The sequence below is a fragment of the Thunnus albacares genome, chromosome 2 (genome assembly GCF_914725855.1).
Source record: "Thunnus albacares chromosome 2, fThuAlb1.1, whole genome shotgun sequence".
NCBI classification, from domain to species: Eukaryota; Metazoa; Chordata; class Actinopteri; order Scombriformes; family Scombridae; genus Thunnus; species Thunnus albacares.
Window position 1 is genome coordinate 24,354,284 of NC_058107.1, and position 21,456 is coordinate 24,375,739.

The following is a 21,456-nucleotide window of genomic DNA, read 5'->3' on the forward strand; positions in this document are numbered from 1 at the left end:
TCAGACAAATAATTAATAATCTCCCTCAAAGAGATCCACTGATTCTCTGCTCTGTTGGGATATTTAATAAAGATATTTGGTGCTATGTGTCCTATTACTTACTTTAATCTCCTCTTCTCCTTCAACTCCATTGCTTCCCTTTCACCATCACCTCTCGATTCTTCAGCCCCCGTCGTATGAAGCGGTGGAGCCTTTGGACTTGGAGGAGTTCTTGATATCACAGCTAAGAAGTGGAGACTCAGCCCTGATGCAGGAACTTGGGGACTTCCCAGACGATGACCTTAAGGTGGAGCAGGTGGATAAGGAGTGTCGCACCATTCGACACTCTGTCCCTGAGGATGGGTGAGTCACAAGAAGACAGATATTAGACAACAGAGGAATAAAAAGAAAAATCCTCTCAAAGGAAATAAACAAGGTGATAGGGCAAAAGGAATGAAGAGATCTTTAGTGTTAAATAGTGCAGAAAATGTACAAATTAGTGTGTTTTAGCTCATCATCAGTGTTTGTTAGTGGTAAAATAACAATCTTCATGCAATCCGCTACTGAATCGTTTTTCTAGAAAAGTTTGGCAACAACAACACCCACAAAACTGAAACAGAAATATGAGATTAAAAGGAGTAAGGAAATGACAGATTCCGAACACTGTTTTTTCAAGCCCATGTAGGAAAATACTTTTTTTTTTTTTTATCTAGCAACTTTTGTGATCTGAGTTACAACAACATTAAAGACACCTAGTAAGGTGAGAGTAAAGTGTTACAATAAGATCAAATGTAGAGATTAAAAATGGTAAAATAAAGTGCAAAATTAGTTTGTTTGTTTGTTATTTCTCAGGTGTATTGAGTTGAAAGGCACTGGTTGGGAGTATAAACTTAAGAAAGATTCATGCGGTTGCAGAATAAGAACCAGGAGCGTAATCATTTTCTTTGAAACTTACGTTATCTTAGCTTACTCAGACTTTTCACTTGCCCAACACCTTGACCATGACAGGAGAGGAATGTAGAGTTTTCAGTTGTCTGTGAATGTTTGCAAGCATTTCTGCATGAAAATCTGTGTACGTGTCTTTGAAATTTTTCTCCTCCTCATCCCTTTCTTTGTAGAGTGGAGTTGGATCCCCATGTGAGAGACTGTGTAAAGAGTTACACCCAGCCGTGGCTTGTGGTCTCTAGAAGGTAAATAGTCTCCCACAGAAGCACAAGAGTTACCGTGTTACAGTTACAGAATGCTCAGGACTCTCAAGATTGATATAGCTGATGTACATGCTGTTTGGCTTCACGTAGATACCCTGACAGATATCTGTGCAGTTTTGAATGAAAAAACTTCAGCAATAATATCCAAGTGGATTTTCTCTGATGTACAGCATTTATTGATCACTTCAGGCTTTTGTATCTTAATCAAAGATCCCAAAAAACACAGACAATAATGTCCTCGTAAGTATTTCAGCTGTTGAGGAACTGTCTGAGAAGTCGCTTGTGTCTGTAAATCAGGAAACAAGAAGTCTGAGAGAGCCTGATAAATGTTATACACTGGGATCTCCTATCTGATTACATTGTAGAGCTCTCTCTATTGCTCTCTCTCTCTCCCACAAACACTCACATACACACATACACCGACACTATGTTGTGTAAGACTTCTGTTTGTGTTGTTATCTACTTTGATTAGAAGTGCAGAGGTGTATCAGCAGTAACCATGCATGTTGTTACTGGTGTGTACATCTGTGTCTGGGTATTTGACGCGGTGTGTGTGTGTGTGTGTGTGTGTGTGTGTGTGTGTGTGTGTGTGTATGAAGGTGCCAGGGGGATGGCTGGAGTGCATATTCGGAACGAGCTGGCCTACACAAACTCCTTCAGAAGCAGACCTTTGAGTCCGATGTCCAGTCAGAGAAAGAACAGACACCAGTAAGTCACACAATAACATCCAGCTGTGAATTAAAATGTACAACACACACAGTAATGTTCTAAAGTTCCAGTTTTCATCTGAATAGAGTTGAGATGAATTAGCCCACAGATCTTCAGATCAGGAAACCTCACTCACAATCTTTGTCACTCAATAGAGGAGAAGTATTAGTTCTCTTCATATAGCCTTCCTCAAAGCCAGTCTTGTGCAGTGTGGAAGGCCGCTCTGTTACACTGGAACAATTATTCACTTATTTCCTTCTTCAGTCACTCTTGTCCTGTACAGTTCATAAGACTCTTGTGTTGTAGCTATTGTGGCAGACTGATATTCTGGTCACATTCTGCATTTACTCGCATTTAAAGCTGTTACAATTTTTGGTTGTGATGCTTGGTTAAGTTCTGGGCAAGAATAAACAAAAGAAAATATTTTGATATAGCTTTATATGCATCTCTGGCATTAACTTGATACATTTCAAGTGTCTAAATTTAACTGAATATTTTGACATTTTGCAAAATATGCTTAATTGCTTTTTTGCTGAGAGCTCATGTGAGACTCACTCTCATGTGAAGCTCGATCCAGCAGTCAGTTAACTTACCTTAGCAAATCAGCTTAGTGTAGCATAGACTGCTAGGTCTGGTTCACTGTACATAGTAAAAAAAAAACAAACAAACAAAAAAATGCCTAAAAGCACCTCTAAAGCTTTCTGCTGTAACTGTTTCTTGGTGAACAACAGCCAGGAGCTGTGATTTCCTGTTGTCTTTTCACTGTACAGTGCTGGGCAGACAAATAACTTCCTCAAGAAATCACTTTGTAACTTTCTCTAAAGTCACATATTATTGATTTTTGCATTTGTGTTTGTCTACTGATTGAACAAATGAGATGCAAGAGGTAATGATTGGTGATATTTTTAAAATCCAGGCTATCTGTTTCCCCCTGCTTCCAGTCTTTATGCTAAGCTAAGCTAAGCTAAACACTGTGTTGCTCTGGCTCCACACACAACAAATAAGCATGTTTACTAAAAAGTCAAACTATTTCTTTAGGTGTATTTCTCAAGCAGAGTTAAAAGCAAAGCCACTTTCCAACTTTGTCCTTGGATGTCAATATGTTGCACTTGGTTAAAGTGTAGTTTGTGAAAAGAAGACATTAAGTGAGAGCAATATGGTAGTCCATACTGATCAAGGCTTGAGAGAGAGAGACGGCATTACTGTGGGAGAGTGAGGGAGGGGTGGGAGACTTGGGTGGGGGATGCTTTAAAAGTGAACACAACAGGGTTTTGTTATTCCTATCACTCTTTCCACTGTGGCAGTGGCCCTTCTAGTTCACTCAGCCTGGCTTGAACACAACTAAAACTGAATGTTTTAATGCACGCCATCCCTGATCAACTCTTTGTTCCACTAGACTGTCAAAGTGATATTGTGGTTAAATCACAATATCACACAACTTTTTAAATCATCATGTAGCTGAAGTCTGCATCCCTCATCAGTCCTCCACTGACATTATTTTGAGCCAAGTTCCCATCCTCTCTCACTGCCCTCACTCTAGCTCTTTTGTCTTAAAGTGGCCAAATCCCTAGGTTAGGCAGTCCCAGCCAATCCAAGTCCCCGTCAGTACCACTCCCAGCCTCTGGCTAACTACCCAGCCATCACTCACCACCAGCCAGCCTCACCAGCCCCCTCCTATCTCCTCATCCTTGCCAATTCTGGTTAATCACCCAAACCAAAAGGCCCTTATTACAGCCGCAGGCTTCCCATGATCTACATGCCAGAAAGAGAGTGACAGAGAGGGGAAGAACAGCGCTATTGTCCTTCAGTGCTTAATAGGTCTCTTATATGGTTCAATCTGCTTTAGCAATAGCCCTGGGATCATGGTGTGATGGTCTCTCTGAGCCTGAACAGAGTGAGGCTTTAGCAGGGAAGCTCGGTCAGTCCTTGCCTGTGGTTTGAGAGCAGGGATGTGAGATTGATGGATGATGGGAGTGAAACAGACAAGGAGGGAGGGGTGGCGAGAGGGACTGTTCAGAGCAGGATGTAGTATGGGAGCAGAGAGGTTATGCCCTGCACTGTAGCTGAGTCTGAGTAATTCCATATGGTGCCAGTACCAGCCTGAGAGACCCCTTACTGATGGGCAGAGGATGCTCAAATCCTTTGATTTTAATTAAGTTCAGTGGCAACTGTTTATCACAGGAAATACAGTGAATACTTCCTGATTCCAGACATGTTTAACAACACTTGTGATAATGTCCTTTTGTGCTTGAACCTTGAGCCACAGACTTGGAGAAGTTTTACAGATGCACAGAATGTATCTGTTGGTTGAAGATAAGAAGCCAATGTACAGTATGTTCATATTAAAGTGAGATTTTAGATTTATTCACTTCGTAAGAGTACTATTAGTGGTATCAGAGCATGGATATTTTCTGAATGAATGAGTCTTGTACAGTATTTGGAGGTCTTTTAACCAGAACAGCAACAAACAAGGCTGAGCTAAAAGGCGCCAAATATAAAATATAAATTTGTTTGACAATGTGCAACAAAAACCATCTTTCATGTATTTCTGACACTTGAGTCTCCTTCCAGACCTTGCAGGGTGTCTGAGAGGACACATTTGCATGTCACCCTGCTATTGTCAGTGATTTAATTAAAGGCTATAAGCTAATGCTGCTGCCTGGTGCTCATTTTGCCCAACAGGCCAGTGCTGTTGCTGGCAGGGCACTGGGTGTCAAAAATGTGCAGCATCTGGTGAGCTTGTTTTTCAAAGCTGTCGCGACTCTGGGTCAGCAAGTCAGCTCGGCCCTCTTTGCTGCTATCATTTTTGTATAGCAAACCATCAGCCTGCTGGGAGATCTCTGATTACAGAAATTGATCAGCTAATGCGGAATGCATCAATATCGCTTGTGACAAGTAGATCATTGCATCATATTGTATGTCAAAGATTCAGTGGCTTTGATTCCTGCATTCTGGTGACTTTATTACATGCATGACTATGAAAATACAGTAGGAAAATGTACTTGACAAAGGAGGGAATTGAAACTGAAAATGCATCCAACTGTCATAAAATTACAGTAATGTACTACACATGTGCCAGATTAAAGCACATGCTGAACAAAACTGTAATAAAAAGACTTAACTATCTCATGAACTTAAACACGAACCTATGCTTTGTTCTCTACATTGAGAGCCTTGATCAGAAAAACACAGTAGACTGTCATTGTCTCCAGGCCAAAACAGAGTGTCTAGACACCCTAAATGCCTGTTAGCTGTTAGTTGTGTCTGCTTATAACATTAGCATGGAAGCTACATTTTTAATGTAATGTATGTTTTGACACTTCATAAAATTCTGTGAAAGGATATAGGATAGGATTTATGATGCTAGTTTAAAAAATACAGTATAGGCAGTTTGAAAATTGATTAAATGGTTTAGAGATTTAAAGCCATGAAGGAACACTGGGGAGGGAAATTGATGGTTAATAGGTCTGGCAAGCATTGTTATGTTGACATGTATTTATTCAAGTCCTGTTCAAGTAATATTATTTAAATGTTCTGCCTTAATAGCCCCTTATTTTGCTCAGCCTTTGTTTTTGTTGTTTTTGTTTTTACCCTTTTCTTTCTGCTTTTGCCCCAGGTCAAGTCTCCGACTCTAGCAGGGCTGAGTGATGACTCAGGCCGCACATTGACCTCCGCTGACTTTAACCTGCGGTGTTTGACCCCAGAGCAGAGAGTGGAGGGGCTGCTGGCCTTCAGCAGCCATGATGAGCTGGACCGCTTGAACCAAGAGGCAAGACATGGGAACAGACATCCTGAGCTGTTTGCTCTGTACCCACCAGCTGATGAGGTGAGACAAAGAGAGAGCTGGCTGTAATATGCCAGTCAGTGTCTATATTGTTGTACAGGAAGTGTGTGTGTTAGGTTTCATTTTTATGTTACATTCTCTGCCTCCAGTTTTCCAATTTTTAGATATACACATACAGCAATGTGCAGACTAAATGTGAACTTTAGATCACATTTCAAATCACAATTGAAATCTCGGCTGAACCATAACCAGTCATGTGACCATTAACCACAAAGTACTAAACATAGAGTATTTTATTTCATTTTTTTGTATGATGTAATGTTTGAAATGGAAAGTCTTTATTCTTTGTACCCTGTCTGAATTATAACATTTGATGCTGTAATTCTCTTGTGGATTTGCCTGCCCAGGGACTGCTGATGAAATTCAGCTATCTAGCTAGTTGTGGGACAGTCAATGAATGTCCATTGTCCCTGTTAAAGAATTTTTTTTCAAAATTTGTTAAATATACAATACTTTATTCCCCAATTTTTTTGGCTATCTAACCCTCATCAGGGTGGTTTCTGGTTCAGTATTCTTTGAATACAGTCCATCAATTATTCATATGATTTATAAGAGAAATATCCATAAACCATTGTTGCACAGCAGAAACTTTAAACTGCTGCTGGAAATGTGAAAACACGGCTGGAAAGATTCCACACACACTAATCCTCTCAGTCCGCACCTGTAAATCTTGCTTGAATTCCTGAATCTTCTCTGAACGACTACTACTCCCTATTTTTTGCGCAGTTTTAAAACGTTCTGTGCTATTGTGTTCCAGGAAGATGCGGTGGAGATCCGGCCCATTCCTGACTGCCCCAAAGAACACAGTGGAGACCGCATCCTGATCAGATGCCAGGCCATCAAGTATGTCATACATTTTCATAATACTGTAGGAGGGGGAGTAGCTCTATCGTTTCAACAGTTGCCTTCTGTTTCAGTCATAAGTTGGACAAGGAACCAATAGTTGGTTGTGTTAAAGGGAAATGGTTGTAAGGCCCCCTTTTCATGAAAATGACCTTTTATTCAGCATTTAACATACAGTACATTTTTGTATCTCACATCCAATCATGACTTTAAACTCTTCAGTAGTTGTTTCAAAAAGGCATGCAGTAGATATGACGGAGTGAGCAGTGTGGGAGGGTGGAGGAGTGCAGTGGTTGTTGTTCTTCTCCAGAAAATCGCTGTCCCTCCCTCTCTCTGTGGGATTGTCTCTCTTTCTATCATTCATACAAACACACACACACACTCACCCACACACACACACACACACACACACATAAACAGAATTTCTCTGCTTTTCACTTTTGATCTCACTTGTCCCTCTTGCAACCCATAAACACTGACAAATGTCTGAGTTGAACTTATTTCTCTTCTTGCAGTGGTTTGGCAACTTCATCCCCTTTCGTTTAACCCTCAGTTCAAACATGTCATCATGTACTGTATAACATTTTGTTGCTTCCTGATAAAACAATAATCTACAGGAATAGTAACTAAAATTTAAGTATAGTACCAGATAAAATCTAAGTACCATTGTTGCGTATATTGAATATTTGTCTCTCTTGCTTACTACTACATCTTCTCTTTGTAGGTTTGAGATTGACATTGAGCCCCTATTTGCCACTATGGCCTTGTATGACCTGAAAGAGAAGAAAAAGGTAAGAAACTTTTGGCTTCATTTGAATACCAAATTCACAGTGGCTTCAAAATTTCTACTTCATGTTGTTTGAATGTTGTTTCTAAAGTTTACTGCAATCATGTTATAACATGTGTGACACATACAAAAGTAGGAAAAAATCACAAACAACTTACAACACAATAGCCCTGCGGTCAAAGCCAGTTTAGTGAAGCTCATAATGTTGTTGTGGTGTGTTTGTTGTGGATACTGTTGTTGGGTATACTTTTGATCACAGGTCTTATTCATTCTGAAACTCATCACCTTGCTACATTATGTTGTTTTGCAGAGTTTGTGATTCATTCAGCAATAATTCTGTCTGTGGGGATGGATGATTATCATTATCATTATCATTACTTATTGCAGCAGCTTAAAATCCAAACATGCTATTACTCTCCAATCTGACAGGTCATCTTATCTATGACTAATACAGTGACAAACACCAATTTCGCTGTAAAAAGTCTGTTTACAATACTTTATAAATGATGGTGTAAATGGGCTTGTATCATGTCATGATCAGCTATTAAACACAAAATGTGTTTTTACTTTCATCTGTAACTCACACACATCTGTAAATATTACTAAGCAATGTATGTCAGATTCAATAGAGGAAACTTGACATTTTCACAAGTGAAGTTCACAGGAAGTGTAGGTCATTGGTCTTGAATGTTAGGCCAGGTGTGTGTGTGTGTGTGTGTGTGTGTGTGTGGGGGGGGGGGGGGGGGGGGGGGGGGGGTGTTTTCTGTGTGAGTGGGTGAATAAAAGGCAAATTGTAAAGTGCTTTTAATAAAATTGCTATATAGATGCAGTCGATTTACCATTTACCAAAAAATACCACGTTAAGTGTCACTGTCGGTGAGGGTTTATGTGAGGTAATGTAGCAAGAGGAAGCATCTCATAAATGATGACATAATGTCAAATAGAGAAAAACATCACATGTAAACCCTTAGTTTAAACCTCTGAATGTCTCACCAAAAAAAACCAATTACAAATACTGTATAAACTTGATGAAAATGGCATGTACTGCACATCTTATTTAGCGTAAGGTGTTTTTCCCACCCTTGTTTCTTTATAGCTGTTGTGGGTCATGTGCGTCCTGTTGATGTGGGGAGGTCTCGTAGTTTCTTTTGGCAGTCTGCGTGGTAGTGAGGGATCAGTGTAATCTGCAAGGTTTTATGTCTCATCATCCTCACATATTTATGCCCCCCGGGGTCGTCATGTTTTTGGTTCCGTAACTACTAATACTGTGCTGGATTTTCACAACCTCAACCCTTTTGAGCCATGACTGTTTGTGTTTTTTCTGTGGATTTGCACAGCTGGGTAGTTTTTTGGGTGAAGGGGCTGGACGGACTTAGTTTGTGCTTAAGTGCTCATGGATCTCTCAGATGAGACAGGGTTTTACCCACTGACCTTGCCCTCTTCTCACTGCTGCCCAGTCTGGGGGACTGGTGGCTCTAATATGGGCTGATGGGTAATATTGCGCAATTTATTGCTCTGAAATTTTGAAAATAGACAGTATATAAGCCAGTCTTGGGACAACATCACAGCTAAAGTGAAGATAAACAGTATATATCATGCACTATATGAAATTTGTTGCACGTGTCTTACAGAGCGTACTGTAAATCAAGGATATTCTCAGATCTGCTTCCCTCTGATGTCAATCTATCAGAGAAGAGCTGAAGTGTCACATTGTCACAGTGTATTTTGCTTAAGGTGACTAATTTTATTATGTGCTGAATTGAACTGTGTCCTAGTGGAGGATAATAGAACTTCCTGTGCATTACATTGAGTAGAGACAAAGCCAGACTGTTAAAGTGCTACGAAATGTGTCTCTGTCTTGGGTGAAGGAGAAACTGTCAAGCTTGTTTTGTCAGTTAGATTGAATTGGAGTGGAACTGTGAAGCATTTGCTGCTGACCCATTTATCGCCCCTTTTTCTTTCTTTTTTTTTTTTAACTTTCTGTCACTCTGTCATTCACGCTCTCCTCATTACACTTGTTTCTTGTTCTCTTTCTACTCAAGAGACTTACATTTTATATTCTTGCACATTTCTGCTGCCTCTTTGCCTCATTTTCTCTCCTTTTTTTCCTGCATACCATACGGCTGCCTCTATGTGTCTCATGAGAATTTTGTTGCTCTGTCTGTGTTTGTTTTTTTTTTCACATCAGTTTTGTTGTTCCACATCTGTGAAATCTGCAGCAGATGTTCATATAATTCCATATAATACTCTGGTTATTAATCATGTCTCTCTGTTTCATCAGCCAAGGTACAGACACAGTATTTGACCCAACAAGTGGCCTACTTCTGACTGAATAATGATATCAGATTCATGAATATAAACAAAGATTTTAGAGTAAATCAGACAAATATGTCCACAAAAGAGTTTACAAAGAGCCTTTAGTAGTCTTGCTGTAGTTCTTCAGCAAGACTAGGCAAGCCTAGTTTAGCTGGACCGTGACTACAGACCATTGGTTGAATACACAGAGCGATTGGAACAAGTAAAACACAGTGTTTTCACATATGCAGTGGATACTGTGCAATCAGTTAGCTATGTGCTTGCTGTTTCATTGACAAAACATCTCTCACTCACTGAAAGCAGTTGTCAACCCAGAGACCATGACCACAGTATGCAGGAGGACCACAGATCCACGAAGCTGTATTGGATAATCTCTTCCTGGAAAAATATAAAAACATCTGCCCAAAAATTTGCAAGATGTCACATAGCTCTTTCTTCAAATAAAGTCATTTAAGGGGCCTTTAAGACACCAGATCTAACTACATAGTTGCTAAGTTGGCAACACTGGGGTGGGTGCAAGTGTGTCCTACGCTTGTGCTCTTAAACAATGTGTATCAGTCACACCTTGTCAGTGGTTTGACAAAAACATCATGTTGAAACAAGATCACTGGATTTCTTGTATCTCTTTAAATACACATTTACTGGTTTGAAGGTTGGCTCAGGGAACACTTGCACTTTCTTTGATGTGTTTGTTCTGTTTAATGGGAATATCAATCATAATACACTGTTAACGCCATCTGGCTTTGATTATTGGGATGTGATTTCTGTCATTGAAATCAGTCATTTCTCAGTTAAAGGTAGACTCCCTCCACTGTGGTCTTTTGAGAACTTTCACTCCTGCAGTAAGTGTGCCTCATATTATTGTGAACAGGGTCACAGCTGTCACAGTTACAACATTTTTTTGGTAGTTTGGCTTCCTGTAGGAGGGCTCTGGCTTGTCACGTTGCTATTAAGAAAATCAGATTTAGAAGAAACCAACAGTGATCCTAGAATTCTTTTCCGAGTGTGTAATCTGATCAGTTACTATCTTGAGGATTCCAGTTAACATATTGGGCAGGTTTGTCTGCCCAGAAATATTCTATGGTGTGGTAAGTGTAATGGAGGTCCTATGGGATAAGCAGTGAATAGGATCACATGACACACACCAGGCCAGGGCGGCCAGGACATATGGCTCTGTTCATATCCTGAGGTCATTGGGGAGGCAAGTGGAGAAATGCCAGAGTGGACTGAATGATGATATTCCAGGATCAGTCTTTGGTTTACATGAAGACAGTGTCTTTCTTTGGGAACTACTTTACCTTTGACTGATTTTGCATTTTATTACACCCTGATACTGATGATAGGAGAACATTCTGTCAACAGAAGTAGCCTTGTATGTCCTTTTGGTAAAGAAACATCCGTCACTGTCTCCTTCCAGATATCAGAGAACTTCTACTGTGACCTGAACTCAGAACAGTTTAGAAACTTGTTGAAACCTCACTCTCCACATGTGGATCCCTCCACCCTGGCCAGATCTGCCATTTTCTCCGTCACATACCCTGCACCAGACATCTACCTGGTCATCAAGGTAATGATGAAATCCATGACATGTGAAAAAATGCTACAGTGTGTAACAGAAATAACAGGCTTTAGCCATTTTTCTCCTGGGTTTAAATAACTTAGTCCTACATTACACTCTTGTACCCTGTCATCTATGTATCTTGACTTTGATTCACACACATATGCTGTATACCTTTGCCAACAGGGTTTTAGAGTTTGATCCGATGGCTTGTGTTCTTACTGTCTGCGTTTCAGATAGAAAAGGTCCTCCAGCAGGGAGAGATCAGTGACTGTGCTGACCCCTACACGACATTGAGGGAATGTGACTCTGCAAAGGTAATGGATGAAAAATTGGTCACTGACCACTGAATTCACAAAACAATATGATGTACATTTTGCATTTACCTTTAAACATTTTAATCACAGGTACAGTATGATGTATGTTCTGAAGTTGAAAGCATTTTTTGAACGCAGTATTTAAAAATGACTCAATTATGTGTTTGGTACTTCAGAACAAGGACAAGCTGGAGAAGCTGCGAAGCCAGGCGGAGGCATTCTGCCAAAGGCTGGGTCGCTATCGCATGCCCTTCGCTTGGGCAACCGTGAATATTATGGAGGTCATCAGCACTGCTGCCATCGAACGTGATGTTGCAGACGCCGACATCCCAAAACCTGGTGTGTGCAATTGTATCCTTATGTGTGTTTGTCCTTATGAGTGTCTATTTTGACAGTGATGAATTTGAATGTAGATGTGCATTTCTTTAGAATGTGTGTAGCTGTGTGTATTTCATTTGACCTATGACCTTTACACTTTGTTTCACCAGCTAAATCCTGCAGCATTGACCGGAGAGCACAGCTGCCCAGGAGGAACTCTGAACGTTACAATACCATTGATGATCAGTTCTGTAACATTGCTTCCTTCAAACCTGCTACCATCACTATCAGCACCATCTTCAAACAGGTTGGGCCGGTACCCAAATACAAAGAGACAGACAAATCTGTGGAAAATGTGTGAATTCCTTGAGATACAACATACAGTACAGTCTAACAGATAGAAAAAGCTAGTGATTATAATCTAGCCTTGTCTTACTGTTTGGTTAACCCGGCTCTGCCATGCATTCCATCAGGTTCCTATAATGTTTCTACCATGCAGCCATCAAGGACTGACTCCACTGTTAAAAAACATCTCTATTATTTAACCTTGAAGCAAAGGCTGTAACTTATTCAAGTGTTTTGTTTTTTTTAACATCTTACTTTGAGGCTTTATTTTAGTTGTTGTCATCCTGGCTTTTTATTTTAAAAAATCATTTCGAAGCTAACTGTGCCAATTTGGTGTACGTGTGTGTGTCAGGAGGGAGATCGTTTGAGTGATGAGGACTTGCTCAAGTTCCTGGCTGACATTAAGAAAACCTCAGCTCCACAGAGGAGAATCAAGACAATACCAGGTCATCTCTCATCACATCTAATTGCCCAATCTGAGATTTTTATTTAATGCTTTTTTGTTCATAAGGTTTGGTTTAATTTTATCAGTATGTTTCTGTTTGTGTATTGATTATGCAAAAAAGACAGTGTGATATATGATATTATATACTATGTAGTTAACTGTATTGGCATGTCATTGATATGTGAGTTTGATTTGTCCTGTACCTTCAGGTTCCATAAAACTGGACATTTCTCCACTCCATGACTTTCCACACGCCTGTTTGTCCACTGAGCTCATCCCTATCAAACCTGTGGCTGAGAAGAACATTCGGCATGCCAAAGAGGTGCTGGAGTTCCCTGCCTATGAGGTTTATGTCCCTCACAACATTTACAGGTGGGTAGGAGGGCATAACAAATATATGACCACACACTCCTTTCACATTTACACTTTTGTGCTACATTTTTTTTATCCAGTGTCACTTACCACAGTGGAAAGAAGGAGATATTTTGTTATTGTTCTAATCAAAATGTTGTTTTTATGTTTAATACATTTTTGTGAGCCTATTGCGTAGATTTTCAGAGGAAATGAAAACCGCTTATATAAAACCTGCACCTCCACGGGATGAAATACAAACAAGCTTTTGAAAAAACAAATGATTTGTAGCTTGAGGTGTAAACAGGTTTGTTTGCTTTCACAGACAGTTTATTCTTCTCACAAGCCAAAGGCAACAAGAATAGTCATGCTGTACTCATCACTCAAGAGCTGACATCGCTTTGCGACTTTGCTCTTTTTAGTGTTGTGCCTATTTTTAGGTGTTTCCATCCGGGGTACAGGTGAAATCATCTAGTTGAGTAACAATAAGGAGGCAGCCTTCAAAAGCAGGAGTTTAACTCAGTTCAGATGTCAGTGTCATTTGTAATGAAGTGTATGTGTGAACAAGTCCTCTGAATGGTAATTACATACTGACATTCCCTGAGCATTTGTTCAGTGTAATCTGCGGTATTTCCCTGCATTCCAGGTTTCAAGTCAGATTACAGTGTTATTTTAAAACCACAGAAGGTCACAGTAAATTACTGGTTGTTATGACTTGGCTGTGACGTTACTATCACCTTACTACTACATGACTAAGATGTTGCTGTACAGATGGTGCCATCTAGTGATGTATATTTGAACTGTCAAATTGTATATATAAAGTAGAAGCATTTTGCATGATTTTTTTTAAAACAGCATGTCTCCGTGGCACACTTTCTCTCCCAATGTCTCTTTAGGAACCTGCTCTACGTCTATCCCCAGAGGCTAAACTTTGTCAACAGGCTGACATCAGCGAGAAATATTGCCATCAAAATGCAGTTTATGAGTGGAGAGGACTCCAGCAGCTCTCTGCCTGTGAGTGCTGCTGTTCAGATCTGTCGTCTCACATCATTATTATAACAGTGCTGATAATTCCACTGTGTGGGCTCATGGAAGCGTATGCATCGTGTAATTCAGTCATTGCAACATGAATAAACACATACAGTGAAGTTAGGGAGTAATCAACAGCATGTCAGAGAAATCATTTTGAAAGCCAGAAATCTCAACACCTATCACAGGAATTAACCCTGTCAGTGTCAGTCTACACAGGTGTATCATATGAATTATGTGATCTTATAAGAACATCTGAAGTTATTGTGCCTTTGATTTGTGTTTTTTTCCCCTCTTTGTCCATTCACAGGTCATTTTTGGGAAATCAAGTGGCCCTGAATTTGTGCAGGAAATCTACACCCCTGTTACCTATCATAACAAGTAAGTACACATTCCTTCGTTATATTAGAATAATATCATATTTGTAGAGTTTTGTCATATAAATAGACTCAATAAATGTCTCATGCTCTCTGTCTCTCCTTGACTCTTTCTGTTGCACTCTGGCTTTGGGTTTCTCTTGTTTTCTCATCTGTCTCCGTCCATCCTTGTCCTCACCATCCCTCTTTTGTTTTGTATTGCTTCTTTCCTCAGGTCCCCAGACTTTTACGAGGAAGTGAAGCTGGCTCTTCCAGCCCGTCTGACCGGGAGACATCACTTGCTGTTCACCTTTTACCACGTTAGCTGCCAGCAGAAACAGAACCAGAGCGGCAACTGCGAAAATCTCATTGGATACTCTGTAAGATTTTGTCTTTCACTATCTAACCTTCTAAATGTACAGTAGGTAATTTCTAAATAAAGTCATAGTATTCTATCCCAATTAATTAACAGCCTTTAATTGTGCAAACAGACTAATGTTTTGACAGTACTGTGTCTTCATCAGAGTCAAAGTGGACAAAGACATGAGGCAAACAACATATATAGTCAACCTAGACCAGATGTACAATTGTCATTGGATAATTGGTTGAACAGGGTTTCAAATCTATTGGATAATGAATCAAAGGGTAGTTTGTGTTTTTTTTAACTCTGGAAGTTTGCAGCCTTGAGCTGAGAAGCACATGATGCATTTTGCTGGAAGATGTGCGGAGAAACCTGTTTGTCTGACAGGTGGCAGATCACTACTTGTCAAATCACTCTGGAAATCACTGCATTATATGACATGTTTTGTAACATGCTTGCTGTTTGCCTCTAATCCAGTGGCTGCCCATGTTAAATAATGACCGACTGCAGACTGGTCAATTCTGTCTGCCTATTGTCTTGGACCGACTACCTATCAACTACTCATTGCATGCGCCTGAGGTAAACACATCTACATATCATGTATACATTTAAACAATCCATTCTACATGTACGCACACATTGTATATATAAGGAAGTTAAGCAATTTTTAATCTGAAAACTGTTTGTTTTTATTACTTGTTGAATTAATTAACTCTTTTTAGATGAAGATGGACAAACATAGACATAGAAGACCACCCACAGTTGCATTTTCTGTTTTTCTTTTTGTTCTGTAGAAACTTCCCCCCCAGGTCCCCCCAGTCAAGTGGATGGAGAGCCACAAAGGACTGTTCAATCTTGAGGTACAGGCTGTGTCATCTGTTCACACACAGGTGAGTAATGGTGGAAAAAACACATTGACTGACTTTTTCACTCGTTCCTTCCCCCCTCTGTGTCTCTCATCCACACATAATATAACAAATGTCCACTCTGCTTTTGCCGGACACCCCCCCCAGAACATTACACACACTTTGTCTCTTTATCTGTCTCTCTCTCTGTCTTTATCCCTCTGTCACTTTTTATCTACAAACTGCCCACTGTAACAAATCATCCCCTTTGTGTACCAGGACAACCACCTGGAGCGTTTCTTCACCCTCTGTCATGCCCTGGAGGGTGGAGCAACGTTCCCGCTGCGGGTTAGAGAGGAGAAGATTCCAGAGAACAAGTTGGATCATGAGTTGAAGCTCAGCATCATCTCCCTGTCCTCCTCCAGTTTAGAGCCTCTGGTACTCTTCCTCCACCTGGTGCTGGATAAACTCTTCACCCTCATCATGCAGCCAATGGTCATTGCTGGTCAGACTGGTGAGGAATTATCTCGAGCCACTCGAGTCGATTAATTTATTACTTGAGCGACAGAAAATTAATCTGCAAGTGTTTCGATAATCGATTTTTTTGCCAAAAATGACAAACATCTCCTATTTTCAGCTTCTAAAATACTTTTCATGCTTTTCTTTGTCATTTATGAGAGTAAACAGAATTTCTTTGGGTTTTAGACTGGTAATATAAAACAAGCTATTTCAATACATCACCTTGGGCTGTGCTGTGAATCAATAATGAAAATAATCAGTATTCATAGTCCTGTGAATTCACTCTTGCTGCACAGAAATGGCACTTTCCTGGTGATTTTACAGTTGTTATACACCACTGAACAATTATATGTAGTTACAAGTCCTTCTCACAGTTGAAACATTTTCTAAAGCTGAACCATTGACAGAATTAGAGATCATGATACTTTTGATAAATACTTCTGAATCGATTTGTTAATGTAATGTGTTAATTGTTAATATAATGTATTGTAATGCCATTTTTAAGACCAAGTAACGATTTGTCATGATGATATTATGAAGATATTTTTGATGTTATTCTGTCTCATCTTGATATCTATATTATAGTTTTAACATTTTGTGTGGATGTTTATGTCTCCGTCTTGCAGCCAATTTCGCCCAGATAGCCTTCGAATCAGTGGTGTCTATTGTCAATAGTCTCCATAACAGCGTGGAGCTGAGCAGAGACCAGCAGGGTAGGAACAGCCTCTTGGCAACCTACCTTTACTGGGTGTTCCGTCTGCCTGATCCCCCTCAAGACCTACAAAATGCAGGTACTGATACTGTTCTATTATTCTGTTCTACTATTTATAAGTTTGAAGTTTTCTGACTGTTTTTACTGTTTCATTTTTTCCAAGGATATTGCTGTGATAATTTTAAGCATTACTGTAAAAATGGATCTTTTTTTGCGTGTCCATAAACATGTGTTCAGGTTCAGCGAGTATACCCGCTGCAGAGAGCCGTTACAGCACCATGGGTCGGGCCACGGCAGCCTCAGTCGGCAGTATGCTTTTCGAGTCCAGGAGCCGCAGCAGCAGCAACCCTGACATCCCTAATCCACACACTTCCGCTGAAGATGCTGAGGTCAAAAACATCCTCTCTGCCAAGGTACTCAAGAGCTCCAACCGGAGTTTTCCCAAACCACTGCACAGGTAGACTGCATGCTGTCAGAGCTGCCACTTCATTGGACAAAACATTGATTTGCATTGAAGTCCCAAGAAGTCAAATGCACTTTAAGAAGCTTTTAGCTTTTGGCCTGCTGCCAAAAGACATTTGTGAGTGAAACCCATTCAGGTACACACAGTGGGTCATTTGCATCGATTTAAAAAAGTATGGTATAAAATATTGAACTATCAGTACCTACATTTTCCCTGAAAGTCCACATTTCATTAAGCCAATGGTTGGATTTACAAACTGCACACACACACACACACACACACATACAAACACGCACACACGCATACATACACACACACACACACACACACACACATGCACACACACACACTACAGTATGTAAATATCCCAGCATACTCCCTTATACACACAAAACAGTCATTTGATATTCATCCCCACAGTACATTAGGTATTGTAATAGGCCACTCGACACCCACTCTAATGAAAGCATCTATCATGTTCATTGTGGTGGAACTTCTCTGAATGAATGGATGAGTGAATGAATGACAGAATGAATTCGCTTGAATGGGAAAGTGGTCTCACACACAAACACATCCCCCTGAGAGTCTATACCTACATCCATTAGTGTATATTTGATGCAGTTCATAAACCAATAGTCTGCAGTCCATATAGAATAGAGTCTGAGGAATTTATATGTTACATATTTTACTTTTCTTCTCCTATCCCATGCTTTAGAAAGATATTCAGAAAATGCAAAAACATTATCAAACAGGTATTCAATTAAAGCTCCATTCTCAGTAACTATCAAATCTAAATCAGGGACATGAACTTTTTAATCATAAATCAGGATATAAACGATAGTATAGAATGAAATTAATTTGTGTGTGTGTGTGTGTGTGTGTGTGTGTGTGTGTGTGTGTTTCTGTGTGTGTGTTTCTGTGTCTGTCTCCAGGGCCACAACAACCCAGGCAGCCGCATGTCCACCTATGTTGATCTAACCAACCATCAGAACCCCATAGGAAACACCAGGCCCTCTAACCGAAAGGTACAAAGTTTTTTCTTCCCTTAACTTTTTCTCACCACACTTCTCAACCTCTGTGTCACCGATAATTTGATTAAAATTTAAATCTGCTCTTACTCATGCTCCCTAAAACAAAATTGATGTTGCTGTATTGTGATGATGTCAATTATCTCCTTAGGATAGAAATAAGAGCATTAAGATTTGCATTGATGATGTTATGTGGTGACATTTAGACAATGACAATGAATCTGTTTCTATGAGCCTATGCCTTCCAAATTACTTTCATCTGAATGTAGCCTTATAGCTGTCACTTAGGGCAGACGGCCAAATTCACAAACTGAAACCAAGCTGTACAATAGGATGTAAGCAGCTTAGTACAACAAGGTGAGCTGATATAACAAAACAAGAGAAGGTAGAGACAAAGATGCATGACATGCCATCAGTTTATAGGCTAATTATAGCAAAAATTAAGAAAATATTTCAAACTTTAGAACAGATATTTGTCCTAATATAAAATTTAAACAGAAACCAATCTAGTATATTTTGTGGTTGTAGTATATTATGATAAAAATTCTAAACTTTTTTTCAATTAATTTGGGGGGAATAAACTTCTCTGATAGATTCTATTAAACACTATTCAGACTTTGAATGTCTTGCAGCTGAATGAGTGGAGGTCCTAACCACCAGTTCCCTCTGGTAACCACATGGTGGGAGTGTGACACCATAAGGACTCCAGTTCTGTGGTTGTTTGGGTTTTGGTTGACATTTTTTTCCTGCTCAAAGCTCAGTCAGTGTTTCCCAATGAATTCATAGCCCAGTATAATGCCTGCAGATAGTGTATTTGATACAATGTTCTGTATTCTATCCGTTACCAAAGAGAAACTGTGTCTGTCTCACTACAGACTGTGTATTTTCTGTCTTGCAGCAGTTTCATGAGGAACTGGCCCTACAGATGGTCGTGAGCACCGGGGTCTGCAGAGAAAATGCATATAAATATGCCTGGTTCTTCTTTGAGCTGCTGGTCAGTTTGTGTGTTTTTAATTTACAAAAGCTGATTTTTGATTGACATTTAACTGCGAGAGAAAAAGTAAGAACTGCAACAGATGTTCATGATAAATGGATGAAGTAATAAAAATGGCTCATACCAAACAATACATGACCTCGTGGCCACATACCTTAAAAGATAAATGATAGTTTTATTGTGTGATGAATAAAGGGGAATTTTAAAGCACTGCAGCCTGTAATTTATCAAACCCCTTGACAATTTATCTCTCTCTTTTACTATTCAGGTGGATCGTCACTTACATTCACTCTCATCCTCTCAGCTTATCTTACTTATTTATGTTTCTGCCTGCAAAGACCTTACTAGAGGATGCTCATTTTAATTAATAAAAGGCATCTTTTGTAAATTGAATGAAAAATGAGGATAGAAAATGATGATAAATGATTAAAAACTCTAAATTATCAGGTCACCATTTTTATTAAATCGACTTTTCAATTTTGTCATGTTACTTGACAAATTATTGACTCGAATGTATATTAATCACTCTTGCTTTTAATTTACATTCATTTGTATGTGTTGTATTATTTAATGTGTACCGTTGGTATTCCCTCCTGTTGTTTTATGGTTGATGATTCACATTTATGATTTATATTTGTTATGAGTATGTGTGTTTGTTTTTATTAACAGGTGAAAAGCATGGCTCAGCATGTGTCTCAGCTTGACAAGAACAACGTTCCTCGAAGAAGCCGCTTCTCTGACCGATTTAAAGATGACATCACCACCATCGTCTCTGTGGTTACTGCTGAGATTGGGACCATCCTTGTCAAACAACATAAGGTAAAGAAGATGAGGATGACGACAATATATTAAGCTCATCATCATCTCAACCAGACCGGTGTGCTTTTTACCCAAAACACTGCATCTGTGTACCCTCTGTTCTCCTGGATTGTGTAGAAGCAGTTGCAGCCTCAGTGTACATGTTGTCAGTGTCCTCCAAACAACAGAGCTGGAAGTGCTAATTATATTTGTCTCTGTCTCTGTCTCTGCCTCTGTAGTATCAAAAGCTCAGCTTGCACAGCTAGATGCTTGGCGAGATAGTCCCAGTACAGCTTGCTGATTACTGTTTGTTGATTGTTGTCGTTTTAGGAGGTAGAGCAAGCAGAGAAAGTCAACATCAGTCTGGCTTTCTTCCTCTACGACCTGCTGTCTCTCATGGACCGAGGATTTGTCTTCCAGCTGGTGAAAAACTACTGCAACCAGGTACAGTAGCACTGAGAACAAACCAAAAATATTTAGCATGTCTTAAAATACATTAATTCAATAAATTACCCTGTGGGAACTATTTGATTTTTGATTTTTGAAGAAGAGGCTTCCATTTGCACTAATATGTTTCTTCTGTGACTGTTGCCAAGACGTTTTATTTAACTTCTGTATATGTTTTGAAGTAGTATTGTGAATAAATTGATTAGTTTTTGCTCTATTTCTCCTCTAGATGTCAGCTAAAAGTCTTTCAATGCCAACATTGATCAGCATGCGCCTGGAGTTTCTGCGAATCCTGTGCAGTCACGAGCACTACCTCAACCTGAGCCTCTTCTTCAGCAGCCCTGCCTCTGCTCCTGCCTCACCATGTCCATCCATCTCCTCACAGGTCTGCCCACCTGTCAGTCAAACGTTGCACTTGCATTTGCAGACTGAGTCAGCATAATAAACTGACACTCCTAAGAGACAAGTCGAGTTTTTGTATCTAAGAGGGATTCACAGTCTGTGCAGCATATAAAGTTTTTATCTTTACTTGCTCTATAGGGATAAGAAATAATCAACAAGGCTACAAAAAATAATTACTGAGGGGTGTAAATGTTTGCATGGCCAGGAAAAGAAATATTTCAGTGCAAAAAGTATTTTACTTTACAGTTAGGCGAACATCTTAACTTAATTCCCCGACTCTCTTTGTGTCTGTCACTCCTTTCATCTTTCCATTCAGAGTTCCGGTTCGTGTAGTTTCCAGGAGCAGCAGAGGATCTTGGGGCTGTTTGAGCTTTCTCAGGAATTTAAGCAGCAGCACTACCTCACTGGTCTGCTGCTGACAGAGCTCAGTGCTGCCCTAGACATGGAATCAGAGGGGTATGAAAGCACAGACACTTTCCGGTT

The 21,456-nt window shown here is 39.8% G+C and overlaps 1 protein-coding gene across 1 annotated transcript in view; it reads left to right on the forward strand.

The window, feature by feature from the left end:
• Positions 1-21,456, forward strand: part of dock8 (dedicator of cytokinesis 8) — a 53,145-nt gene that overhangs the window by 12,865 nt on the left and 18,824 nt on the right. The window contains exons 3-28 of the mRNA XM_044374414.1: positions 167-342; positions 1,098-1,169; positions 1,787-1,895; positions 5,512-5,721; positions 6,497-6,582; positions 7,307-7,373; positions 11,103-11,252; positions 11,480-11,560; positions 11,737-11,899; positions 12,049-12,185; positions 12,576-12,669; positions 12,878-13,040; positions 13,916-14,033; positions 14,359-14,429; positions 14,640-14,784; positions 15,243-15,344; positions 15,560-15,655; positions 15,890-16,124; positions 16,756-16,920; positions 17,079-17,254; positions 18,237-18,329; positions 19,231-19,326; positions 19,996-20,145; positions 20,455-20,568; positions 20,801-20,956; positions 21,290-21,429. Of these exons, the coding sequence (XP_044230349.1) occupies positions 167-342; positions 1,098-1,169; positions 1,787-1,895; positions 5,512-5,721; positions 6,497-6,582; positions 7,307-7,373; positions 11,103-11,252; positions 11,480-11,560; positions 11,737-11,899; positions 12,049-12,185; positions 12,576-12,669; positions 12,878-13,040; positions 13,916-14,033; positions 14,359-14,429; positions 14,640-14,784; positions 15,243-15,344; positions 15,560-15,655; positions 15,890-16,124; positions 16,756-16,920; positions 17,079-17,254; positions 18,237-18,329; positions 19,231-19,326; positions 19,996-20,145; positions 20,455-20,568; positions 20,801-20,956; positions 21,290-21,429 (3,365 nt within the window). The remainder of the gene's footprint in view (positions 1-166; positions 343-1,097; positions 1,170-1,786; positions 1,896-5,511; positions 5,722-6,496; positions 6,583-7,306; positions 7,374-11,102; positions 11,253-11,479; positions 11,561-11,736; positions 11,900-12,048; positions 12,186-12,575; positions 12,670-12,877; positions 13,041-13,915; positions 14,034-14,358; positions 14,430-14,639; positions 14,785-15,242; positions 15,345-15,559; positions 15,656-15,889; positions 16,125-16,755; positions 16,921-17,078; positions 17,255-18,236; positions 18,330-19,230; positions 19,327-19,995; positions 20,146-20,454; positions 20,569-20,800; positions 20,957-21,289; positions 21,430-21,456) is intronic.